Genomic DNA, 26,770 nt, shown 5'->3' with positions numbered 1-26,770 from the left:
TCCCTGCCCTCTCAAGTTCTCTGGTCAGACACTACTCTACAAAAATCCACATTTTAATTAATTAATGAGACACTCTATATAGTTTCAAGCAGCACATGATGGACATTGTGGGTAAAGGAGGAGCTGCAGGCTCTGTTTGCTTTCAGATGATGACTGCATGGCAACAGCATTTGGTCTTCCACTCCACTGACATTACCTGCTGTGGGACCTGCTGAACTCTGGGAATGGAGATCTGCTGCATCTGTGCTCCTTTGGGAGCAGAGGCTGTTGTTTGAACCAAAACTCTCTGAAAGAATAAAAAAGAGAAATGTGCATTTAGACTCAGTGTTACGGTAAGTCCCAGAACACCACATTCTGGCTAGGCCATTTCCTGCAATACACTTTCTAGGGATTTGGGGCAAATCCCCCAAAAAAGGCAGCAGCCCCACCACACTTGATGGCTACCCACACACACTCTCTTTCCTAAAGGCTCCCCACATTTTCTATTTCACTGTAGTTTAGACTAAACTGTACATGGATCCAAATCCAATACCTTAAACTTGGGGGAAGCTCAGATGTGGATCCAAATGGTTTGGCTTGGGCCCATCTTTAAGTGAAACTTGGTTTAAACAACCACCCCAGATAATAACAGAAACAGTTGCTTAATAAAAAAGCAGGTCTTAAAACAAAAGGCCGATCACAACTATAATGGAAAATCTCTGCACCTTTCCCCATGCCTGCATTTCTCCTATGCAGGGAAAACTCTTAAAAAACTGCTACCCCAGACCACTGCACTTTTTCAAGGTCCACTTCTGCTATGATCCCTACAAGTTACAAAGCAAATACATTTATTTATCTCCATTCAGTGCCAGGATGAGCACTAGCCCCTTCTGAGTTGTCTCTTTTCAGATGTAGAGCCAATAAAATTAAGTTGAAATGCATTTTTAATTCTGGATCCTTGAAGCCATTATTGCATAATTTCCCATGTTCGAACCACCATCTTACACTAATGTCAAAGTTGATTTTCCCACTGCTTCCTTTAATTTTTTTCCCTCTAGTGTTTGCTTGCAGAATCTAGCCATGGGTCTGCAAGTCTAAGTCTATCTGGATGAGATTGTCCAAAGAAAATTGCTTCAATCATTTCTTCAAATTGCTCTCTTTGTGCTACATTAAAGGTGATGTTAGCATGAAAAAACTTGATAAGAAGTTGAAATCTTTAAGTCTTTGCCTTTTCAGTTGTTCTTAATGGCATAATCACAAATTGACCTGGAACATATTTGGAGTTTTGAAGATGAACAGAAATTGCTTCAGAATGAAACTAATGTTGAACAGCTGCTGGAAGGCCTGGAAGAGGAATTTAAATTTTTAGTGTGGGTATATTTTGATGACATCTGTGGTATTCAAAATTGATCTTCCAGGATCAAACTCTATATTCTGCTCCTTCAGAGCAATATTCTGCTATTCCTTTAATAAGCAATGCTTCTTCAGGGTCAAATGGGCTACTAAATAAATCTGAATAAAATGATTTACTAGACTTTTTTGAGAGACACACGATGCTTTTCTACCTTACTACTTTACATTTTACTTAAGAAGAGTCATCTGTTTTCATTACTTCACTCCACACAATCACTTGTTTCATAGATTCATGGAGTTTAAGGCCAGAAGGGATCAGTAGATCATCCAGTGTGACCTCCAGGCCATTAAATTTCACCCAGTTACTCCTGTATTGACCCCAATAACTTGTGTATGAGTAAAGCACAGCCTATGTATGCCTAAAGTATACCTTCCAGAAAGGCATCCAGTCTTGATCTGAAGACATACATTAAGAGATAGAGAATCCACCACTTTCCTTGGTACCTTGTTCCAATGGTTAAAAACCCCATAAATTTCTATCTTATTTATAATTTGAATTTGTCTGGCTTCAGCTTCCAGCTATGCATTCTTCTGCCTTTCTCCGCTAGATTAAAGAACAGTTTAGTACCCAGCATTTTCTCCTGGTGAATGCATTTATACGCTAATCTTATCGTCACTTCTCTCTTCTTTTTGATATATTAAGCAGATAGAACTCCGCTGTCACTCACTCCTTTTCTCCAGCCCCCAAATCATTTTTGTGGCTCTTTTTTTTCATCCTCTCCAATTTTTCAAAATCCTTTTCAAAATACGGAGACCAAAAGTGTAAACAGTATTCCAGTATTGGTCTTACCAATGCCATATACAGAGGTAAAAAACCATCCCTCCTCCTACTTACTATTCCCCCATTAATTCACTATGGTCCTTCTTGCCACAGCATCACACCGGGAGCTCACATTCAGTTGCTTGTCCACTATGACCCCTAAATCCTGTTCAGAGTCAGTGCTTCTGGAATACAGTTCCCCATTCTGTAAGTATGGCCTGTTTTCCTTGTTCCTTTGCCTTGGCTGTATTAAAACACATTTTGTTTGAATATGCCCATCTTACCAAGTGATCCAGATGGCTCTGCATGACTTCCCTGTCCTCATCATTATCTACTACTCCCCCAGTCTGTATATCATCCACAAATTTTATCAGCAGTGATTTTATATTTATTTCCATAACTGATGAAAATGTTGAATAGCGTCAAGCCAAATACCGATTCCTGTGGAACCCCCTCTACAAAACAGCCCCAATATTTGATGATGATTCCCTATTGACAACTACTTTTAAGATTTGTCAGTTAGCTAGTTCTTAATCTATTTAATATGTCCTTGATTGATATTCTACTTTGCTAATTTTTTTAATCAGAATTTTGTGTGGTACTATGTCAAATGCATTACAAAAGTTTAAGTTACCTTTTAAGTTACGCAGTTACCTTTATCAACCAAACCTGTAATCTCAAAAAATGAGGTCAGGTTTCCTTGACAAGAGCTATTTTCCATTAAATGATGTTGATGGCATTAATTATATTCCCATCCTTTAATCATTAGAATGAGAAACAACCTCCTTGTGAAATCGACACTGAAGATCAAAAAAAGATCATGAGCTGGCCAGCTTTATAACATTATGCTCTGGAAGGTGGGCAGAGCAATTTCAAAATTCTAGCAAACCATGTGCCACAGCAGTTCCCAATTCCAACCACTCCCTTCTTCAACATCCAATGGTAGTTGATTCTACCCATTAGCTACACTTCTCTCTCCAATCAACAATGACTCCATCCTTCCGCCTGTCCCCCATCCCTTCTGAACAGTTATATAAAAACTTTCTCATAGTTCCATAAAAGGCATATGCAGAATCTCAATTTTCTCATCACTTCCCTTTAATATTTTTAATAAAGTTTTCATTCACAGATTGAAATTAGAACCTAATTTTTCTAGTATTACAAAAGCTTTCAAACATGTCATATTTATGCAAATCTGTCAAAGCAATACACACTCAAAAAGTGAAGAAAATACCCCAAAATCACCCTCTTCCCCCAAAATATCACTCTGAGGAGGTTTTTTCTGATACCCTCCACCCCCATACAATTCTGCTCATTTTGATACCTTTCAACTCCAGGAGATACCTTTTTAAATGATGTGGTACAAATTTGCATCTCATCTTTATTGTTTTATTGACACATCAAATAATGACATCAGGACACTGCAATGGAGCAAACACCAAATTGGCAGGAAAGAGATTTCTTGGCGACATAGCTAAGTTAAAATCCAAGTCTCATGCCTTAAAGCAAAGTGTATCTTTTTATTAAACACATTTCTATGGCATTTATCAATGCAATATCTAAGTAGGCTTCACCACCACTTACATAAACACACACACGCATGCTTCAGGTTGGTTTTTCAACAAAATCCTTTGAGCCAAGAATTAAACCATATTTAGCATTAAAATTAGGTTTATTCTCCATGGAGACAGCATTAACAGCTGTAGCAACATTACCTGCTGGGAGGCTGGCACTGGCTGCACTACTGGAGCTTGAGCTGACGCAGAAGTACGCAGTGCCACAGAAGTCGCTGAATCTGATCCACCCTCTGAATTCTGCATGCTCACTGCTAGAGAGAGCACAGAGAAGATCAGACAGAGAAGAGACACTCCACTCACTTACAGTTCTCAAAGTAAAGGCACTCATGTAATGAGTCCAAAAGAATAAAATACCAGTGGAAGGTCTATGGCCTGTCAGAGAAAGGTAACTACCTTCCTAATTGGAGGATTCTTTTTAGTCTTGGTTCCAGTATTACCCCTGTATATATTAAGAGAAATTTACACAAATGTTTCACAGAAAGAGAAGAAGCAGAAAGTGTTTCTAAATATAAATATAACAACAAAAAATAGCATTGGGAAATTATTGTCATAGCAGAAGTGCAGCTACTCTTCACTGGGACAGAAACACATTAGAAGATCAAGAACTGCAATTTCTTTCCTACCCAGTCTTAGCACATTTAATTACCTCTAAGTGTTTAAACAAAGCCAAGTGCCAAACAATTTGATTTTGTACCCAGCAATGTAACACAGATACAGTGTGTTAGAACTATACCCCTCCTGCAATGGTGGGGACACCCTGAGTAAAGCAGATTTTGGTAGCTGTTTTTTAAACAAACAACTACAAAGTGATCTTTTATCTCCAAACTGAAAGCTTAAAAGAAGTAATTAAACCCCCCATGCCCACTTTCTGGTTTCTCATCAAAACCAAAGATTTAGAAATTCCAAACCTTGAGGTTTTGTTTTTTCTCTCTTCTTCCCTTTTTGCCACTGAATGCAACAGAATGTAGACTCCTAAAGGGTGTGTGTGTGTCTGTCTCTCTCTCATGCTCCTTCCATTTTCCCCTTTTATTTAGATCTTTCCCTCTGACACTAACTTTTCAAAACTTCTTTAACTGTGGAAAAAAAAAGTTAGAGGCAAAAGGAAAAATTTAAAAAATTAAAATGGAGAAAAAACTCCAAACTCTGGATATTATTCATTTTATTGAACTCCATGGCAAAGAGGAAAAAAGAAAAGCAAGTGGGGAGAGGGACTGAAAATTGAAAATTTCTAATATGAAAAAAATTGATTTTTTCCCCAAAAATTTCACAGAAAAGTTGGGGAGGTGGGGAAGTGAACAAGAGATTATTCTGTTTTGACCACTGCAAAATGGAAACGTTAATATTTTTCAAAAAGTTATTTTTTAATTTTTCCAGCCAGCTCTGGCCTAGGCAATCATGTTTTTTTCTCTCAACTCCACCCAGCCCCGAACAGCTTGTGAGTCATTTTCTCTTTTATGTTTCTCCTGGACAGGCAAGGGAGAAGACAGATACAGGAATAAAATAGTCTTAGATCACTGCTCAAAATACAGCTAAGGATCAAGAACCAAACACTGCAGAAACAAGAGAAAGCCAAGTCATATTCTTCATCATAGTTCACATCCTCTTCTCAGGCACCAAGTCATATACTCTCCATCCTCCTTGGTAACTGTGTGCAGAATAGGGTTCCATACAACTGCACTATATCGAATATCTGCTTCTTTGCCTCACTGCCTGAATGTATGTTTGAAAAAAAGTTTCTAAAAATTCTTCTTTATAAAAAGATTCCAGTTGCATCAGTGCAATGTAACCAATTTATATATACAAAAGAATAATTCTCTCCCCGAAGTTAAGAAATAGCATTACATCTTTACCAGTCCTGGGGCCCATATTATTTGCAAGTAAACAGCTGACCAGTACAAGACCTTTGGTGAAGAAGGTAAATGTAAACATCTAATATAAACAAGGGAATAAACCGCCTCAAGGAACATTGTTAGATTTGTTACAACTGCAGTCTCTGTTACTCATGATGATGCCATAAACAGAGACAACCCAGCTGGATTTTCAGATCCCAAGTGAAGTTTGCAGCACTGGCAATTAGAAAAGCCATTGATTTGTAAACTGAGCAAATGTGATCTGGAGTCCCAGAAAGACATTTTACATAGTGATTTTTTAACAAAGTAAAATCCTCCGTGGATAATTTCCTCGTTCGTTCAAAGCTCTTCCATGCCTCCATTGGGAACCGAAGAGGCAAATATGTTTATGCCTTTTTCTAAGATTCACTTGTACTGCTGACAAGCTTAGAACATAAACAGAACTCCTACACTCGATGACACCTACTCTCTGCAAGTCTATACACAGTGTTGCCTTGTGTCTTGGGCGAACATTTGCACAGGAGCTGAATGTCACAGAGGAGTGGCGAGGAGCACAAAGAAGAGATCAGAGGCACAAATGAAAGTCAAGCATCCAGTTTCCACTAAAAGTCAATGGAGGCTGGATGCATAACTCCCATTTGTGCCATTGAAAGCCTCCCCTTACTCTGTCATTTAGAGCTAATACTGTGTCTACACTACAGAGCCTCTGCTGGCATAGGTTTGTTGGCATATATTTGCTGGCATAGCCTGCTAGTATAAATGCAGTATGCAAAAACAGAAGGAATTTTTCTGTCATTGTAGGAACACCATCTCCCCAAATGATGTTAGCTGCATCTATGCTGCGTTCATGCTGGGAGGCTTGGCAGTACAGCTCTGTCGGTCAGAGGCATGTTTTTTCACACCCGTGGCCAATGTAGCTCAGCCGATATAACTTTTAAGTGCTGACCAAACCTGAGTGTTAAAGTGAAGAGCCTTGACTTAGATGCACAACTCTGATTTATGTCAACAGGAGTACAGCTGCTAACTTCTCACATAGCACTTGGGAAATTCTGTTCACATCTGTGAAACGGATGCCCACTACAAGTTGTAAAGGGACTCACTGTTATATCTAGTTTCCAACCTGTCCTGGGGGCACCAACTCCATGACATTCTAGATTAATTGCTCCTAATGCAGACACAGTTGCTCAAATGTAAGTTCTGCTATATTTCAATTATGCGAATTTTGCTACTGTAAGGGGACTGCTAGTTCCTTACTGAAACTTAGGGTATGTCTGCACAGCGGAGTGAAGATTTATTTTAAATCGACTTTCACCCGCCGAATTTTAGAAGTTGGAGGAGTGTGATCACACCACACTCATTGCGTCGGAGAATTGCGTCCCCACTAGCCGTGCTTGGGTCGACAATCAAAGCAGTGCACCGTGGGTAGCTATCCCACAGTGCAACTAGCCGCAGAGGCTTTTGGGAGTAGTATATGAGCCAGGAAAGTTCCCCACAATAGCGAGCCCATTCCCCTGCTTACACTGCTACCCCTATTAGATTTGGCATAAAGAATAGAAAGTGGCACACAGTCAAGCCACATTTGCCATCTGATCTTGATGTCAGGAGGACACCAAAGTGGTAGATGGAGCTTGGTAGCCAACTAATGAAGTGACACCTGCGCAATCCCATTTGTCTCACTGGATCTGTACAGATGAAAATGATTTGTTAACAATTGTAATTCCAATCTGTTTATGATTCACAAGAAGGAATAGAATCCACAGCTGACGCTCTCGGCTGTGTTGGCTCTTGCATGGCTAAGAAGAGTAAAAAGAAGTCAATTATTTTTACCAGTGAAGTCAGCAGACCAGATTCTGAGCACACACATGGGGCACAGCTCTGTAGTAAGAAGGGGCCTTTTAAAAAACATTCATTCACAGATTAAGGCAAACTTTAAAACTCTGCTTGTCCAATTCAACTGGTGATGGGACAAGCTAGTGATTGTGACATCACTGTTCACCACTATGGAAGTGACTGGAAAGGTCTAAACTCTGGATTGCATCATCACTAAATTCAGCAGGCTGCTGTACTCTGGAAACCTTCTGTTTACACACAGCTATCTTGGTATCCAAGCAAACAGCAGTGACAGGAAAGGAAATACAGAAAAAGCTAATAAACTTCTGGGTTCTATTTCTGGTTCTACCACCAACTTGCTTTGTGACCTTGAGCAAGTCATTTCCCCTCTCCTATGTCTGTTTTCCCATTTGTAAAGAAAAAAAGTGGTAACAATTACTTTCCTATCTAAAGTATCCACCTCAGAATGTTAACACCCAAAGGCATTACAGAAATACCAGTAATACTAAAAACACTGAAAATTGCTGATAGAGGGCAATTTTCACACATTCCAACGTTTACTGTTTAATTCATAAACCACTCTGCCTTAGTATGATTTGTCATGTCCGTTTTAATCCATCTCGTCTGGACATGCCTTAAAACACGGGGAAAACAAAGATAAGTGTTTCAAAATGTTTTCCACAGGTCAGCGCTGCACTGAGGAAAAAATAAAAATAAAAATAGACAGCTCAAGAGTAAATATTACATAGCTTTCCCCATGCATGTCTATTGTAACTTTGTAACACTTTGTAACAAGGGAAATGCCAATCACTACCAATTCCCAGGCTTAAAAACAAAACAATAAAAAGTAAAACTTAGTCCTGATCCTGCAATTGACTGTAGATGGATGCAACCCAGCACCCATGCAGAGCTCCACTGAATTCAATGGGACTCTATGTGGGGTACACAATTGCAAAATTGGGGTCTTAAAGAAGAATTGCAAGTATCTGTCTACAGAACATTTTAACAGAGCTTGCGAATGCCCAAACTGAAGTTTCTAAACTACATGCTGATGCCTTAAATGTATAATATCACTGCTGCTCAGTGTCAGGGCAGGAAATCTGCCTATGAGAAAATATTGCATTAACTTTACTCCAGTATTCTGGTTCCGATTCAGCAATGTATACAAGCACATGGCTAACTTTAAGCAGGAGAGTAGTCCCATATTCTTAAGATTCTTTCACAACCAAGGCATAAGTGAATCATTATGGTGCTCCTTTAATGGTGTGCCTATTTACACACTATTTTAATACAAAGAAGTACATGAAAAAAGTTGTGATGTTGCCATTTGTACTAATCATATACATCTTTTAAAAGAGTAAGGATTATATAAATCAGGAAGCATGCCACTGGGTGGTACTAATACTGATGCCCATGGAAACCAGGGTGCCAATAACATATTTGACATGCACCGTAGCAACAATATTAATTTATTCTCTATTATTTTTTAACCCAAAGTAAAAATTACACAAGAAAAAAAATAATCAAACAGTAGAGAGACTCTTCCTTCCCCAGTCCAAAACCATCAATCAATGTAGATATCACATTATAAATTACTAGATCAATTATGTTTTTCAGAAAATTATTTGAGCATTTGAGAGACAAAAGTTTATATTAAATTATTTTGTGGGGAAAAAATTTCAGTTCACCATTTTTATAAAGTTTATTTGGCCACCAGATTTTATTTAAAATTCTACGATATTTTCTATCTTTTTAACAATATTTTGGCAAATGTTTAAAGAAAAGTTTGTAAAGTGAAACATCACATAAAAAGACAATTCAGCCACGTGGGGGGGAAGCTTAGGAGGGAGATTTTTATAAAATACTAACAGAATGTTACTACTTTATATTTCATGCTTTCCGCCTAACAGGGCCGTATTATCCATTAGGCACAATAGGCACAGTGCCTAGGGCCTACGAAACTTTCACGGCCTACAAAAAAAAATGTGTATATATCATTTTTTATTTTTATTTAAAAACTATGTATTAATAACTTAAAATCAAATTAGTTATTTCGGTCGGGGGGCCTACGAAGGCAAGTGTGCCTAGCGCCTACAAAGGTCTTCAAACGGCCCTGACGCCTAAGGATTTCAAAGCACTTCACAACTACTAATTAAGCTTCACAATATTTCCTTGTGGACAAGTTATTACACCCAGATGGTAAACTAAGGCATAAAAAGCAATTGGTTAAGTAACTTGGCCTAAAGAAAAGCAGTGAGTCAGTAGCAAAGCTAAATATTTAGAAATGCAGAATATTAAAAAATACTAAATCTTCACTTTATTCCTTTCATCTGAGGATTTCATATTAAGATAGAACAGTGGAAAACAGCCCAATTACAATTTTTTCACATGAAGTGCTGAACTTGAAGTGCTGATCTGCACCTGTAGTTGATAGCAGAGGCTCTCAGACACACACCTTTGCCTGTTCTAGCTTCAGTTCACAATAGAGTCCCAGGGAAAAACATACACCATTTTAAATAAAAATATTTCAGAAGGAAAATGGGACAGATAGATATGACAGAGCAACAAAAAGACATGACAGTTCAGCAGCATCCATATTCAATAATGCAAGATTAAGACCAGCATTTACTACACCTCTTCATATCAAACTTCTCTCTAAAACAATGCTGCACATACCCAGTGGTGCTGGAACTAGGAGTGCTGAGGATGCTACTGCACTCCCTGACTTAAAGTAGTAATAACAAACACCAAATACATGGTTTCCATCATCAGCACCCCTACTATAAAAAGTGTTCCAGCACCCTACATGTAATCTTTGTATTTATCATTAACATTAGTTAATTAAAAATAATATTTCCTAACTGCACATTCTCAGTTGACCAGAGTTCGTGCTGCTTCATTGATCCTGAGCCAGTCAGGTACCAAAATGGCCCCAGCATAATTTAAAGTAGTCTAGTTAAACTTCTAGTCCAGTATGCTCACTGCATGCAAGTTTGCTTAAATAATTTCCAGTTTTATCATGGATCTCACAATATTTGCTATTTTGCTTAAAGCCCCAATTCTTGGAAACAAGTGGTTATGTGAGAATCTCAGCTTTCATTTAAAAAAAAAAAATTAAAGATTTCTAGCCCTTATGGTTATAAAAAAAAGCTTGAAAATGTGATCCAGGTGCATGCTAAAAAGCTAAGAAGCCAGAAGACAAATCAAAGAACCCAAAATTAATTGTTTTTTAATCTCATTTTTAAGCCAATATTATGGATTTTCAGGGGGTCTACTCATGGATTTTGAATGCGTGGAATTGGCAATACTGAGTTGGTTCTAGTCATATCATTTGACAAATACTATAAAATTATGTAAAAAGATCATATTGTAAAAGCATATGCAGACAGAGTTAAAGAGCAGCCTTAACTTTTAGAATCACTTGACTTGAATGATTGCTCACTCTTAACTCTGGCTGCTAGAATCTAAACTAACACCAGGGTTTGTTTGCATGGAACTTTTAAGGAAGAGTAAATTTTCAAAAGAACAAAAAGCAAAAAAACTAAGAGATATTCTGCTTTTGGAGCATCTATCTAGGTTTAGTGCATTTAGAGCTTTACAGAAATATAAATAAGTAAATAAATAAATAAAAAAGAATCAATAGTAACAGCTGAAATCAGAAGAAATAACTTCAAGTATCATGCCATCATGTTCTCAACAGGCACTAAGAGGGTATGTTCTCTTGAGTGTATGTCTGTAGCCACGTACATATATAAAAATGAAAAGTATTTAAACAGTTTTAATGTATATTACTACACAGAAGATATTTGTTCTCAATACCATCCACAGTAATTTAAAATATAAGAAGGCAGCAGAGGGGTGCAGCTTTTCCATTTCTTCATCAATAAATGCTTATTATGCATCAGATTTATCCAAAAGTGTCTATGCCAAACTTATTTAAGAAGGTATCATGTGGTCAAATATTTTCCATTTCACTTGCCACTTTTGGTTTGCCCTCTATTTAAAAAATTGCCCTGAAATGAAATGAATTGCATTTTAACTGAGGCATATATAGCGTAGGAGATACACCTTTTTAAAAGATTTTGCAATGAATTAAACCATGATCAACTCAAGTAATTAAGCTAGTTTAAATCAAAACCATATAAGATAATATCTGCATCAGAAACAGTTTATTCCCTGCTTTCACCCTCAAACCAACACATTCATCCTTCTTTTCTCGGTCATATTGTCAGGGCACACAATCTCCAAAAAATGCTAGGAGTTTCCCTAAAATTCAGATCAAGGAAAGAAAGTTTTTCCACAGCCCATAAAACTTAAAAGCAGGAGGAGCACATGAGCAAACACTTTAAAATGCCAGCAAATGACTCTGAAGCAGACTCCAGGGCCAAACCCCCCCAAAAAACATTGGGAAAGTTTGGCTCCAGATCACTCATCTCTAAAAGCTTGAAATGAAACCCTTATTACTTTCTGACAGCTGAACTAAGCCAAGCCTCCGTGCCTTATGGGTCAAATCTATAGAAGCTAATCAGCTTGGTTTCTTTCCAGTCTAAGGGAACAAGGAGGATGCCTATAAAAAGACAAGGCTCCAAACATGGTTGTTAGTAATAGGCACACCTCAAAATATTTGCAAGTCTGGTAGCTAAGCACCTTAGCTTAATGCGTCTCCAAAATGCAACGTGATTGGAAATCTGAGGTCAGGTTCACTCACGAGATCTACAGTATTTCCTGATTTATGGTCACATCTGAAAAAAAAATCAGGAAAGAACAGCCTCTCCTATTTCTGCTTTTAGATGAAACCAGGAAATGCAGCAGTATGCTAAGAACATACTGAACCAGGCCCATCAGAACCCCAAGCCTCCATGCCAACATCTGCCACCCCACTTCCAGGACAGTCAACAGCATCTGCAGTGCAAACCGCATGAGTCACTTGCCACTGCTTCCCCACTTTCATCAGATCACACAACTTGTGGTATTGTGGGAGGGCATCCAAGATCTTTGTCTACAAGTCCTACAGGAGCAGCAGTAAATACTCATGTACCACTAGCTAGTAACAGATCTTCCTTAATCCTCCCATTGATTGATTCACCCTAAGATTTAGGTGAAGGCTGGGGCCAGTTGTAAGTATCTGTATGGTTTTAAAATGTCCTTCATTGCAGTATTTGAGCACATCATTATGTTGTTTGAAATAATTCACTCACTTTTAATTGTGGTTGATCTCTCTTTCTCTCTGCTACTCAAACTCAGAAATTAGGTGGATTTATCCTGAAATGCAAAACAGGCTCATCCAAGAGCTCTTGTCAGTTATGTGTTATGGCCTTTACCCTTTCAATAGCCTGAGGTAAATGGAGGGTGAAAATGGCAAAGAACCTGATAAGAAATTGATTCTGGAATGGGGGCTAGTTAATTGATTAAATTGCTTCAGAATGTTATAAAGACAGAAGGCACCAGAGCCCTCCCCTGACTAAGTTAAATTAAATTAAAACAGAGACAAACACTGCTTTTGTAAGAGCTCTAGTTACCTGGAAATACAGATGACCCTAAAACATAGGTTTCAAGGACACTAAGCGGTATACCTGTATTTCAGTAACATGGTCCTCATGGAAAAATACAAACTTGGAAGGGACTTTTAATAGCAATAGTTAATAATACAAATACATTGTCGGTCTTGAATTAGATTTCATGGAAGTGAATCATGTAATACAGATAATATATTATCATGGAGCTAGGGAATTTTAATGTCTTCATTGTTTCTTTAAGTTTCCCTTTCACCGATGTGGGAGAATATTAGGAACTTTTTTGTGCTGATAATTTAAATAGGGTTTTCTTAAGAGTCAGTTGAATGTGTAGCAGAAGCAGCAACAATTTATGTTGCTAGCAGAGGGCTGTTGATGAGTCCCACATGTGTGGCATCTCAAATCTGAATGCAAGGAGAGTAACTGTATGAGCAGCAGTCAAACCACAAGAAAGTTCCTATACGCAAAGCAATCCATTTTACTTGCTTTTCGTTTTTCAGGAAGAGAACTTTAAGAATGTCAGGAGAACTTAACTCCTTCAGACCTGAATTCTAGTAGCCATATCCAAAACACATTGCTTCAGTGGCTCTTAGAAGTGCAGAAGCTAACGTGCACCCAGTTTACTACCATGCAGAGTTTCACCCTTAGGTTACCAATGACCTAACCTGTTTGAACTCCTGCTTTCAAAAGACTCAAAAATGACACTGCAAGAGATATCAGGTACCAAACTCTCATTGTCTATCCTACCACTGTGCTGTTCAACCATTCATCCAACCACAGTACTCCACTGACATAAACAGAGTGTCCTTAAAAGAAAGTTATACCAATACACACAAAGTTACAGTGATATTTTAAGTAACAGAAAATTAAGGGTTTTAATTTTAAAGGGAAATTTATTTAAAAAAAAAAAAAAATACAGATACAGAAGCAGTTCCCAGATTGTTAATAAAATACATGTGCAGACTAGAGCATGCTTGATAAATGAACACATGAAGAAGTCTGTTCCTTTTCTATAGACCTGCCAAGCCTTGACTTCAGAGAGCGAGAGGTTCTTTTGCTACAATTGAAGGCAACTAATGTAGCATGAGAAATCCAGCTTCTTGTGCTGCAGTGGGTGTCAGTGAAGTTATCAGCGGTAGCTGGGGAAACCAGAACCATGCAGTCAGATTTACTGTATATCTAGGCCTTTCAGTTCACCTTTAGATTGTAATTATTGGTAATGATAAGAGTCAGCAGATGAATAATGTGCTTGGGTCTCAAATTTTTGTTTTTGTTTGTTTCCATACATCTATATTTAAGACACAACTTCTTTTCAGTATAGTTTCTTTATCCTATAGTTTATGATAACAACACAGCTACTAATCCAGGGCAGTTTCAATATATTATTCTTTAAATACACTTTTATACATCTTTAAGACACATTCTCTGGTTAAAAGTATATTCGTTGCTTTAAAAATTACTTACCTGGGTTACAAGAAACACTTTAAAAGTATACAGATTGGAAGTTTTTTAAAGATCTAATTCACCATTCACCACTCATGCTCTTTATTCTTTGAACTTATCTTGGACAAAGAAAAATAAGCTAGTCAGTCTCAATTTCTGCCTTTTTCTCCACTAGCACAATTTTAGGTTGCAAATACTGCAGAGGACTATCTAGATACAAACAAATGGTATTTATTGATTATATAGTTTCATTCAATCGTTTCTAATAAGGATTAGCTTCTGTAGAACTTTGGACCCAAATACCCAACAGTGTCCCATAACCACACATATTGCACTGCAGCTAAATAGATACGGATGAAAGTTTACAGAAACAATGAAACCCTAAGTAATTGGGTTGTTCCTTTCCCTTTTCCAAGCCTCCAAAGTTTCTCCCAAAGAAATTAACACACACCTATTTGCCCTTCCGCATTCCCAAATCCTAGTACCAACATGAAGCAATTTGCACAGGGTTGCCTTTCACATTTCTAAATATCTCCCACACTGAAAAGGACACTAAGATGGTGTTGTGACTTGCCTTCCTTCTTTTACTAAAATCATCGGAGGAAACCTTATTTTTGTATAGACAGTATTTCTGGAAGGGGACATGGCTAGGAAACACAGGTTATAGATCATCATGCTAGCAATGAAACATATTTAATTTCAGTACAAACCACACAGGAATTGTTATCACATCACAATGAGGCAAGAGGGGAAAGGAGAATGGCACTGTACATGTAACAAGAAGATATTGACAGGACAGGAACACAGGATCAGACCATTGATCCTTCAAGTCTAGTATCCTGCTTTTGGCAGTGAAGTGTACTTGATATGTCAAAGAAAAGTGGAAGAGGGGATGGTCCCAGCTTATTGAGCAATGCACTACAGAAAGTGAGAAGAAAGTTCTACCCTGAGCTGTGTGGTGGTCAACTTATCCTTTTAAATGGGATATTTGATTACCCTCATTTTAGGATGCATAATTACAAATATTGACTATAGAACTGAGCTCCTTTTCAAACCCAGCTGCTCTAGGTTCTGCTATGGCAGAGAATTCTATGGTATAATTGCACATTGTGAGAAATAGTATTTACTCTAAGTTTACTCCAACAGATCAGCTTGATCTAAACCTCTCTGGTCACTAGCCCTTGATTTATGCTTGTTTAGGTCAGACAATCTTTTTTAAGGGAGCAGGAAAGCTGGCCAGCCCCTAGTCAAGTTAAGTGTGAAGCGGAAAGCTCAGTTCTGTATTTCAGTTTAGATGGCGGGGCGGCAGCAGCTGTCCCTGTCATGCCTATCTGATGAACAACAAACACAGAAGTATCTCCTGCCAACACATTATTGTTATTTATATAGTACCATTCATGAGTGCTCAGAGAGTTAGGGCGAACAAGCCACAAACATAAATTGTGGTCATTAATAAAAAAGAAATCTTCAAATTAGATTTTAAAATAGCAACTGAACCAGCAAACTGGAATTCTCTGGGGAGAGATTCCACCACAGGAGCAGCAAAGGTTTGAAAAATATGGTATTTGAAATGAGCAAATGGCAGCAGTATTATTATTACATAAACTCTGGGCCTGTGCTGGACAGCTTCAAAAGTCAGTTGGAGAGACTAAACAAGGATAGAATCAATTAAGGAACTGTTTAATTTATGAGAAAAGTTTCTAAAGCCCCTTTTCCGGGCAGGGTAAGAAGGCTTATTTACTTTCTGACACTGGGAGCAAGGTTCTCTCCTCTATCCATTTAAATTGCCTAGGTGAACTTTCTGTCCCTTCTATCTCAACCTACCCATTTGCACATAAGACACAGAGGCGCTTCCTCTTGAACCCTGTACTAAGCTCAGAACCCATTTGTCAGGAGTGGTCCAAACCAAGCAGATACAGTTCCATTATGGGAGTGGAACTGGAAAGGGTTGAGCCAGTTCAAAGAACCACATACAACCAACTAAAATAATTTCAGAATGCATGGTAAAATCCACTCAGGGAATTGGCGCTGGCATCAGACCGGACCAATGGGATGCTGAGGAGAAATTCTTCTTGTAAGGGGTTTTTGGTTTTTTTAAATGTATAAATTAACATATAAAAACTCTGTAATAAATTCAGCTGAAGACAGTACACATCACTTTTGAAAGTGCATTCATCTCAGAGCCACAGGTTGTGTGTTGTGGTTCCAGCAGCACCAGTCACAACTGGTTGCTAATTATTTCAGCTGTTTCATTGCAGGACTCAACACGAATGAAACAAGAGAAATCACTTTTCAGGCTGATGCTCTGCTACAAGCAGAGGGAAAGTTAAAGCCTGTTCAGATCCTTAGAGCTGTTCATTAGGCTATTGGTAGCTAGACATGTGCTGCAACACTCAGGATGAAACAAAACCCACCCAAATAAAAGGAAAATACAAGACTATTTATTGTATCAGCCATAAACGGAGAAGTGATTCTTCCTGGAAAGAAGATAGAATGGAAGGGCTCCTTTAGCTACACTAGAGATGCAGTTCTGTAGGGCATATTCTAATATTCTTCAGTTAGAAGAAGCTATTGTAACCTTTTGGGTTAGGATGGTAGCAAGATAGACTGCATTCCAGATGAATAAGAAAAGATAAAGGCCTGTGAGAAATGTGCACTGGTCTAACAGTCTTCCCTTAACAGCTGTGTCATCTACAGAATAAAGGATGAACTGTGTCACCAAGTTTGAAGTAAATACTGTGTTGTATCATTTACCGAGGCAAAAAGTTCTTCTAACAATGTTTTTGGCTTGGAGACATCAGTGCGTGGGTTACGAGAGGAGTCTCGGCCCAATCACCTCTCTGGTTCCAAACTTGTGGAGGGAAAGTGGCATTCAGATAGCCAAAGCCCCCTCCACTTTATACGTATAATAAAGGGCAACATAAAACTGGGATTAAAAAAGAAGCAAAAGTTCCATATGTCACAATATTCATATATCAAGTTTGTGCCTATTATTTATCAAGCTGATTGAGAGGCCTTAAGTAATTATGAAATACATACCTAGCCAGGAGGAAAACAGATATTTCTTGGTAGAAACAGATAATGGTTCTTCTTTTGAGAATATTTTTAAAGATTACAGGAGATGAGGGGGGGAGGAGTACCTTCTCAACTTCACATAAGAACAAAAGGTATGAATTTGAACAAGCTAATCATGCACCTTCTAAATAACCACATAAAACTGGCCCAAGCATATCTGTCACAGACAAATCAAACTCAAACACCATTTAATCAGAGAAAAACACATGCAGATGTTCAATTAAAAACTGGAGCCCACAGTCTTGGCTCTGTTTGCACTGGCCCACATTGTTTGTCGAGTAACAACGGTTGCTATGGGTGACACAGTCCACTCCCGTTTCCAAGGGCTGGTTGCTCAGCAACGGAGAGAATACTTCCCAAACCAAACAATGCTATCCCCCAGCCTATCCCTCCCCCCCATCACACATTAACCAGATTGAAAACACACTTAATATGTCAGTGATTATTTTCAGAAGCCCTGGGAGGACTGATAAATAATTTCTTCTCTATAGTAACTAAGGAGGTGGTGGGGGAACGGGTATTCTATTTATTCTGAAATAATAAAACAGTCCAGGCAGACACTGTTCTTAGAAGCAAAAATCCAGGAAAGGAGCACTTTTAAATCCCTCTTTTATTTTAAAAAAATCAACAAATTAACCTCTCTTTGAGGTGATAATAACTAGTCATCATGCAAGCAATTGTCTCCTCTTCTAGCTTCTACAGGAAGTAAACAGTATAGGCTACAACACAGCAAGTGTACTGCAGAAACAAAACTACCATGCAAACAAAAAAGCCCTAGAGGAGAAAGTTTTAGGCTATTTTTTGTGTCTTTTAATTGTAATCCTTCCAAGAAGAAATGCATTGAAAAGAATTTATTTTTAGTTCTGTGAATATGTGAAACTAATTTGAACACAAAATTTTTCATTCTGTAGTGAGATTTGAGGCTGGAATTCATTGCTCACAATTAATAAAGTCTTACAGAGTGTTTTAGATAAGAGTTAAGATGTTTGGTATACAAATACAGGATATATTTTATTTTATTTTGCCAGGTTTGCAAAAACTGAACATAGTCCTACGTATGATGGCATGAACTGAAACATAAAAGTTCTGCTGCACTTGCTAATCATTATTAAAGCCACATGCTGCCCTTTGATGCTCCCAAAGTCAATGGGAGCTGTGTCTGTGCAGAATTTGTCCCGAAGCTTAGAAAACCAAAGTTCACTCACTTTTAGGGTCACCATGACATTGGCTCATCTTCACACTAATTAAAGACTAAGCTTATAGGAAAAGTTGTTAAAACTAAATATTTGAGATTTTTAGGAGTTTTTAAATAATGTGTCATGAAAATGAAATGGATTTTTTTCAGATTCTTATCCAACGATAGCTCAGCCTTCCCAGGTAACATGCCAGGATTACACTAAGCCATTCTCTCTTCTGTAACAGCAATCATGTGTGGCAGAGATGAAATCCACAGGATCATAAATCATTGCATTTAACTCCCTAGAAAAACCTATGCTTTTAAACTTTGAACCAAGATTTTGTGCTTTAACTGTATGGGCTTTTTAAAAAAAAAAAATACTATCACTGACACAAATGAATGTGCTTAGCAGTCTTCTGCCATCTACTTGTATTCAAATCCATGTGAGGCGGGAATCTGAGTTCAGTCTTTTGCTCCCAAGGGTGGCTGGGCCCAGCAGCACTGTACAGGGAGCATATGATCACCTTCTGGTTGATGTTCCAAGTGGTGTTAACAGAAACTGGAGTGAACTTCACCCCATCTCTGTCCACCCCAGACAGGAGGTCAGCAGAGCTCAGGGCCATTGAAATGTCAAGAGAGAAGAGTAAGAGGTGACAAAACTGGAGGACATACCCCAAAAGCATAAAACCAGCAGGGGGACAAGATGCAAAAGGGGTCCGGCTACCTATATGCTGTAATAGCATTTTACACTCACTTTGCAAAGGTGTAAATGAATACACAAAGTGCAGGGCAATGGAGAATCAAGCCTGATATATGTATCATGAACTGATCTCTAACACTCACCTTAATGGTAAATTTTGGTACTGAAATATAATACTCAGTGGTACAAGAAAGCACAAAGACATTAAAACCTTAGGGTCATCTATGACTAAGATCCTTTAGCATTACAATATTCAGCCATGTAAAGAAGCTGTAACCATGCTTGACCTCAGTCAGATTATTTCAGCTGATTGACTTGGAGCATGAAGAAGAAAACGTTAGGGTTGGCAAACCATTCAATGACGGTCAAATAATGTCAGCTGACCACCTATTATTTGGCCATAGTCAAATATTATCAAATATTCCAGCAAAAATACCCTTATGTAAGCAGCAGCCTACCTTTCTTATTGCATCATGGTGCCATTCTTTCATTTTTTAGAACATCACATCATTGTGTTTCAGATTTTTCTGAGATACACGTTTTGTTGTAATTAGGCATTCAGACAATGGAGATTATAGAATCTTACTCCTTTTTGTTACTGTTCTAATAAAATGAGTGCTTTAAAATATCTGATAGCAGCCTTCAACTATCTGAAGAGGGGCTCCAGGGAGGATGGAGGTAGGCTGTTCTCAGTGGTGGCAGATGACAGAACAAGGAGCAATGGTCTCAAGTTGCAATGGGGGAGGTCTAGATTAGATATTAGGAAAAACATTTCACTAGGAGGATGGTGAAGCACTGCAGTGGGTTATCTAGGGAGGTGGTGGAATCTCCATCCTTAGAGGTTTTTAAGGCCCGGCTTGACAAAACCCTGGCTGGGATGATTTAGTTGGGGTTGATCCTGCTTTGAACAGGGGGTTGAACTAGATGACTTCCTGAGGTCCCTTCCAACCCTAATCTTCTATGATCTGACCATTTTTTACATTATTTGACCAATATTTGACTGGTTAGTTGACCAATTATTTCTGGACCAGTCAAATGCTCAGTCCTAGAAAACACTATTTAAAAGTGTTCTGAGTGGGCATTGAATCTTAATTGCTAAAGTCTCCAGCCTTTATAGCTAATGTTTTGTAGGGGAAGAGGTGGGAATTAAACTTTGGTGAAAGTGCCAGCCTATTTGATTATTAGGATCAATTTTTAAAGCCCACCAAAGCAACAAGAGCCCCTCACCATCAGGTGATGGAGGAGTCACAGGACTTACATAAGAATGGGGGTTAAAAACTGAACAAAGAGGAATGAGGGTGTAGGTCATAACACCAAAACGAGGGATCCAGAGGGTAACGCAGAACAGGGAACCACTGACAGACAACTCCATGAAAAGTGCCAAACTGAAAACTGAAGAACAGAGAACTCTATTTAACCTTGAAGGAGGTACAGAAAGGGCAGAAGTGGCATGACCTTCCACCATGCTGTCCCTCACCAATATGCCTTAGCTGGCTCTTCCTGGTCAGAGTTCATAGAGAGAGAGGGCGTTTGCCCTCTATGTCCAGCCAATCCTTAGCCGCTCGACCAAGGCTGCCAATAAGCGGGGCAATGGGTGCCAAGTGTGGTGGTATTTTTATGGTGACAAGGACAACTGTCCGCTAGAAACTAAACTGAGGCCCACCAACTCATTTTCCAGATTCCAGTGTGAAATGTTAACTGCTAGTAGTCACTGCGAACCTGAGTGGGATCAAAAACTCCTTATCCCATGATAAGTCCTTCAAGTGAGTCAGCCCATTCCAGCCTTAATTTTTTTTTAAAATCACAAGGCCAAGCCCAGGATATTAAAATAGCAGTGATGTCAACTCTTGCAATTTTATTGTAAGTGTGGTGATATTTGGCATTTCTCTTAAAGCCCCAGTGGCTGGAGTCATGTTATTACCACAGAATCTCAGCTTCCATTAAAAACAAAACAAAACAAAACAAAACAAAACAAAACAAAAACATTTCTAGCCCTCAGGATTCTGTAGAAAAGGCTAGAAAATGTGACCTTTAATGGCTCCAATACTAGAGGGCAAATAAACAGAAACAAAAATTTATTGTTTTTAAAATGTCATGATTTTTAAACCGCTTGCATGGTTTCTGGGGGTCTGACTCATGATTTTTAAAGAATTGGAGTTGGCAATGCTGAAATAGGTCCATTCATGTACCATGTCAGTCCAACTTTTTATAAAGTCAAGAGAAAAAATGTTCTTAGTTTCTAAAGACAAAGTTGAAAGAAAAAAGAAAGAAAACTGATGTTTTCTTTCTTTCCCCAAGCATGTGGACGATTTAGGCCATAGCGACTACAGCAGCCACTTCCCAGAATACATAGGCTTGCTGCAACTGCTGACTTGCATCTTGAATAAACATGAAATACTAATAATCTCCAGGCTGCACAAGGAAGAGAGTGCTAGGCTTTTGCTTGCACTGAATTTAGAGATTTTTCTCATTCCTTCTCTAGAAATGGTACAAAATTTAACACATCCTTTTGCAAACCTTTAGCCAATTACACTTGAAAAAAATGCAAAGGAAAAAAAAAGAGGGTGGGGAGAACTGATGGTCCTGCTAGAACTAAAATATCCATTAGTGGTAAATTCCACCCATCTCCTCCCCCTCCTTAAAATATGAGCTCCCTGGGTCAGGTTCCACCCACAAACTTAAAAACCAGCTCCAACCACATTGCTTAGTCAGACAGGCTTTTTTATTCTCCAGTGTGTCTAGCGGGCTGCTAGGCAACCAAAACAGCATTGTTGCTCATATGCATTAAGTAGTAACTATTATTTCATTCCAATTTTTTTTAAAAGGGTGACAACATCTATTTGCGGCAGAATGTGCTCTCTCCTGAAAGTGAGTGGAGTCTAGGCTAATTTGGAAAGACCAAAACTAAAGGCCACTCAAAGTTTGCTGAGGTTCCCACAGATGCATCTGGTAAGTTATCCTGATCATTCAGACCCACATGTTGCCTTTGGGATGGGCACACTGATTGCAGGGGATGCTGCCCATGTGGATTGCCTCCAAGGGCCACAATACAGCAGCCCTTTGATAGAAGCATTCATTAAAGATTTGTATCGTTTTTGTTTGTTTGTTTTGTTCTAAATTACAATGTTTGTACTGCCTCATTTTATTATGTAGCAAACCCTACCCTTGCAGAGGAGGCGTAGGCCACAGACTCAGTGCAGTTCCCCTGCCCAAAGACTTGTAAAGGAAGAATTTGAGGAGTTGCATGTGGGGGAGGGCATTGCATCAGTCAGATCCTTGCTTCTTTCAGTGAAACAGATCTGCTGCCAGTCTGCAGTTGTGGGTGGAGGAGTTCTTCCCCCCCATAGATTCTGCCTCAGCATGCAGCCAAGATACTCAGGCAAGGCTTTGGAGGGTTGGATTTGCCCCTTCATGTCTAGTTATCAAATGCCTTTTAGACACACCTTCATGCCTTCAAACTGAGGGGGAGAGATAGAGAGAGCAATTTTACATCTAACAATATGGACATATACATTATAAAGAACATACACAAATGTAGCATGCTGTACTCCGGTCCCTGCTCAAGCTAGACTCCCATTGACTTCAGTGGAAGTTTTGCTTGAGTAAGGATCAAAGGATTGGGAGCTAGGTTTAGGGTTGTCTGTGTTTGGAAATACTAGTGCCACTTTATACAGAGCAAAGATAAATTCCTAGGTACTCATGATGCAATTTCACAGTCAAGCATTATCATGTAATTATGGAACTAGGTTAGAAGACAAATAGCTAGGTATTGTACCATCTTAGAAGGGTATTTTACATGGTAATCTGAATTATTTGGCAGCTTCAAACACAGATTATAGACAGAAATATTAAATGGTGTCCTACCAGAAACAAATGAATAATAGTATTACTGTATAGCATTTATGGCAAAGATCTTATGTGGCACTATATGAACTATAAAACAATAATAGTATAAAAATTCTTGTCCGCATTGTTTACATTTCCTTCACCCTTCTCCTGCATCTTTCCAGCTCTTAATATACTTACATGGCTGCATTTCTATGAGCTCATACTTCGGTTGATCACACATCAAGTCCAATAGCTCTACCCTGGCCTCCTCTCCTCCCCAGAGAGGAGAGAGGAAAAAAAAAAAAAAAAAACCCCAAACAAATCCCAACTCTTTAGCTAAAAACAAAACCTGGAAAGTGAAACAGCTGCTACCTCTGAAGCAAAAAAGGAAATGGATTTTTCCGGCTGTTAAGCAACAGCCTATGTGCTAAATATTTTCATAACTGGGGATCTGCTGTAACAGCCGTGGAGTCAGAGGGCCATGTACAGGATCTAGCAGTGTGTCATTTGAATGGAGTTTGGTCTTGCGAATGCTGTGCAACAGCAAGATATTCTATTAACAAACACTTTGCAGGATTGGGCCTTGTAGTAGTAAACATCCCAAGATTTACACATGTGCATAACTTCACTGGTGAGTGTAACCCTAAATTCAGTGGGACTACTCACATGTGTGAAGCCATTGGGATCAGACCCATTCACCACACAGCTATGTACTACTAGATCAATGTATCTGCAATAAATTTACATGGAGAACAGTTGCCAGTAAATTTTCCTGTGCAGAAACTCTGCAAATGACCAGAAATATTTGAACGAATACTACATCTCCAAAAAGAAAGGATGTTAACAGGACACAGCTCAGTGTTCCACAGGCCCCACGTAGATCATTATTGAGTAATTGCAAAACCTTAAGGCCCATTATAATGTTAATTCTTAGCCTTGTGGGCTAGTTGTTGTCAAAGAAATATAATTAGATATTGTGTAGCTACGATACAAACTGGAAGGAATGCTAAGAATGCCCCTGCTTACAAGTAGAGGAACAACATTAAGAGACCACAAGTTGAAGCATGTGTTGTAAAGAACGGATGCATCTCTACAAAGATTGAAAAGGAATCAGATTAAAGATAAATTACTTCTAGGCACATACAGACACCCTACCTGACCCCACCCTCCTGCACCTCAACACACATGCAAAACCCCACTCTGTTCAAAATACAAGCCAATAAGCAAAAGAAATCCAAAGGCAATACTCAAATTCTGTCTAACTCATAAGAACATAAGAATGGCCATAATAGGTCAGACCAATGGTCCAGTTAGCCCAATATCCTATCTTATGACAGTAGCCAGTGCTAGATGTTTCAGAAGCAATGAATAGAACAGAGCAATTATTTGAGTGATCAATCCCTTATTATCCAGACCCAGCTTCTGGCAATCAGAGGTTTAGGTAACCAGAGTATGGGGTTGCAGCCCTGACAATCTTGGCCATTGATGGACTTATCTAATTCTTTTTTGAACCCAGTTATACTTTTGGCCTTCACAACATTCCCTGGCAATGATTTTCACAGGATGACTGTGCATTGGGTGAAGAAGTACTTCCTTTTGTTTGTTTTAAACCTGCTGCCTATTATTTTCATTGAGTGACCCCTGGTTCTTGTGTTATGTGAAAGGGTAAATAACACTTCCCTATTCACTTTCTCCACACCATTCATGATTTTATAGACCTCTATCATATTCCCTCCTCCCCCTCCCCCCCCAAGTCATCTTCTTTCTAAAATGAATAGTCCCAGTCTTTTTAATCTCTCCTCATAAGGAAACTGTTCCATATCCCTAACCATTTTTCTTGCCCTTCTCTGTACTTTCTCCAATTCCAGAACTCTATGCAGTATTCAAGGTGTCGGCATACCATTGATTTTATACTGTGGCATTATATTTTCTGTCTTATTATCTATCCCTTTCCTAACAGTTTTGTTAACTCACCCTATTGTGCCCCAAACATCAGGGACCCACTGGTGCCATTATGTAACACCATACATGTCATATTTCCTTGGTACAAAAGTAAGATAAGGATGGAATATTAGGATACTTGACATTAAAGGCAAAGTTCTATTGGTTTGTATCACAATCTTAATGCAAGTTGCAGGCTATACTATACCTTTAAAAGACAAACCAAAAATTTTTTTTTACAAATAAAAAGAGACATTTCCTGGATTATGTGTCTGAGTTAATAAACAATTAAAATATCTTGCATCTGCACAGCAACTTGTAGCTAAAGAGCACAAAATAATTCAAACATTAAACAAGCTTCATGACAACTGATGGGCATTAGGTGATGCCATGCCCATTTTATAGATGGGAAAAGAGAGTCAACAATTAATAAAACACACCATAGTGACACATTTGGAACCAAAACAGTCCATTTTTATTTGTTTGTTTATTTATGAAATGCAACAGACCTCTAGACTTAAATATTAGCCCCTCCTCGTAAAATGAGTTGTCTCAGTGTTAACTAAAATCTAATATACAGTTCTATACTAGGTAATTAGTAAATTATTTCTGTGATCTGCGTGTGGAGATGGCATTGGAAGAGGATATTCATGTGCTGTCTGTCATAAGAACTTATAGTTACCTTTCAGAATACATTTTTGAGGACTATAAGTAGTAACTAAATTTTGCAAGGGCAAAAAAGCAAACTAATCTTCCACACTAATCTTCCTTCAGCCTGATGCTGCTGAAAACAAAGTTACTGTACCTGCAGCTACAAATAATCAGCAGAGCTGATAACAATGAGAGAGCACAACATTGGCAAAAAAGACACCTTCAATGACAGAGACTGTCACAACAAAAACACTAATTGTGCATTTTAATCAGAGAAACAGAACGAAGAAGGTTCAGTAAGAAGCGAGTTCTGAAACAGCGTACATCAGCCTGGTGATCACAGAGAATTGATAGGTCTAATAAAAATTGCACTGAATAATTCAAGACATGACTGGTGGGACCGTGTCTATTTCCTGTTTTAATACATATTTCAGACAGCAACAGCCTGTCACAATAGCTGTTAGTTTCTGACACTGTCTCCCACATTTTGAACACCATGGGCTTTCCTGTGCTACGCTAAAAACAGTCTCACCTACCTAAACATAACAGCTTGGTAAATCCAGATCACTCTAGTAGTCAAGAGACTCAACTTTACATGGAAGCCTTCTTTATGTAACTGTGACATCTGCATACATATGGTGAACAGGAACAAGAGTACAGGTTTTTCAAGAGCTCAGCTACCGTTTTGGGCATCTAAATGGAGCAGCCACAAATTAGATGTTTGAAGGGGAGGGGACCTCTCTTGAAAGTCTGGCCAAAGGTTTGCAAGTTTACAACAGAAAGGTAATTTATAGTTCAAAGGTCAGTAAAACTGATTATTGTTGTATTCCCTGCAGAAGGAAGTTCTGTGTTACTCAAAGAATTGACACCAGCATTGGTTTAAAAGGGATCCACAAAATCTACATCAACTTTGTATCAAAGCTGGATGAACCTGTGATGGGTGCATTCATCCTGGGAAGAGGAAACGAGGTAGGAGGCTGTTCATCTGAGCTGTAGCAACTGGACACTAGTAGCATCAGAAGCAGGATTTGAA

General features: G+C 38.6%; 1 protein-coding gene across 7 annotated transcripts in view; it reads right to left on the bottom strand.

The window, feature by feature from the left end:
• Nucleotides 1-26,770, bottom strand: part of RFX2 (regulatory factor X2) — a 137,430-nt gene that overhangs the window by 40,422 nt on the left and 70,238 nt on the right. For 2 of the 7 annotated variants that reach the window (XM_067557977.1, XM_067558021.1), the window contains exons 1-3: nucleotides 23,344-23,461; nucleotides 3,868-3,980; nucleotides 197-286 (exon numbers count right to left, since the gene is read on the bottom strand). In XM_067557977.1, coding sequence (XP_067414078.1) covers nucleotides 197-286; nucleotides 3,868-3,980; nucleotides 23,344-23,386 — 246 coding nt within the window. In that variant the 5' untranslated portion in view covers nucleotides 23,387-23,461. Of the gene's footprint in view, nucleotides 1-196; nucleotides 287-3,867; nucleotides 3,981-23,343; nucleotides 23,462-26,770 lie in introns of those variants that run through there. The other 5 variants (XM_067558004.1, XM_067557995.1, XM_067557983.1 and 2 more) reach the window with 4 other exon arrangements.

The sequence above is a fragment of the Emydura macquarii genome, unplaced genomic scaffold (assembly GCF_026122565.2).
Source record: "Emydura macquarii macquarii isolate MOO-44397 ecotype Brisbane River unplaced genomic scaffold, CSIRO-AGI_Emac_v2 contig_306, whole genome shotgun sequence".
NCBI classification, from domain to species: domain Eukaryota; kingdom Metazoa; phylum Chordata; order Testudines; family Chelidae; genus Emydura; species Emydura macquarii.
This window is presented reverse-complemented; position numbering and strand designations above follow the sequence as displayed.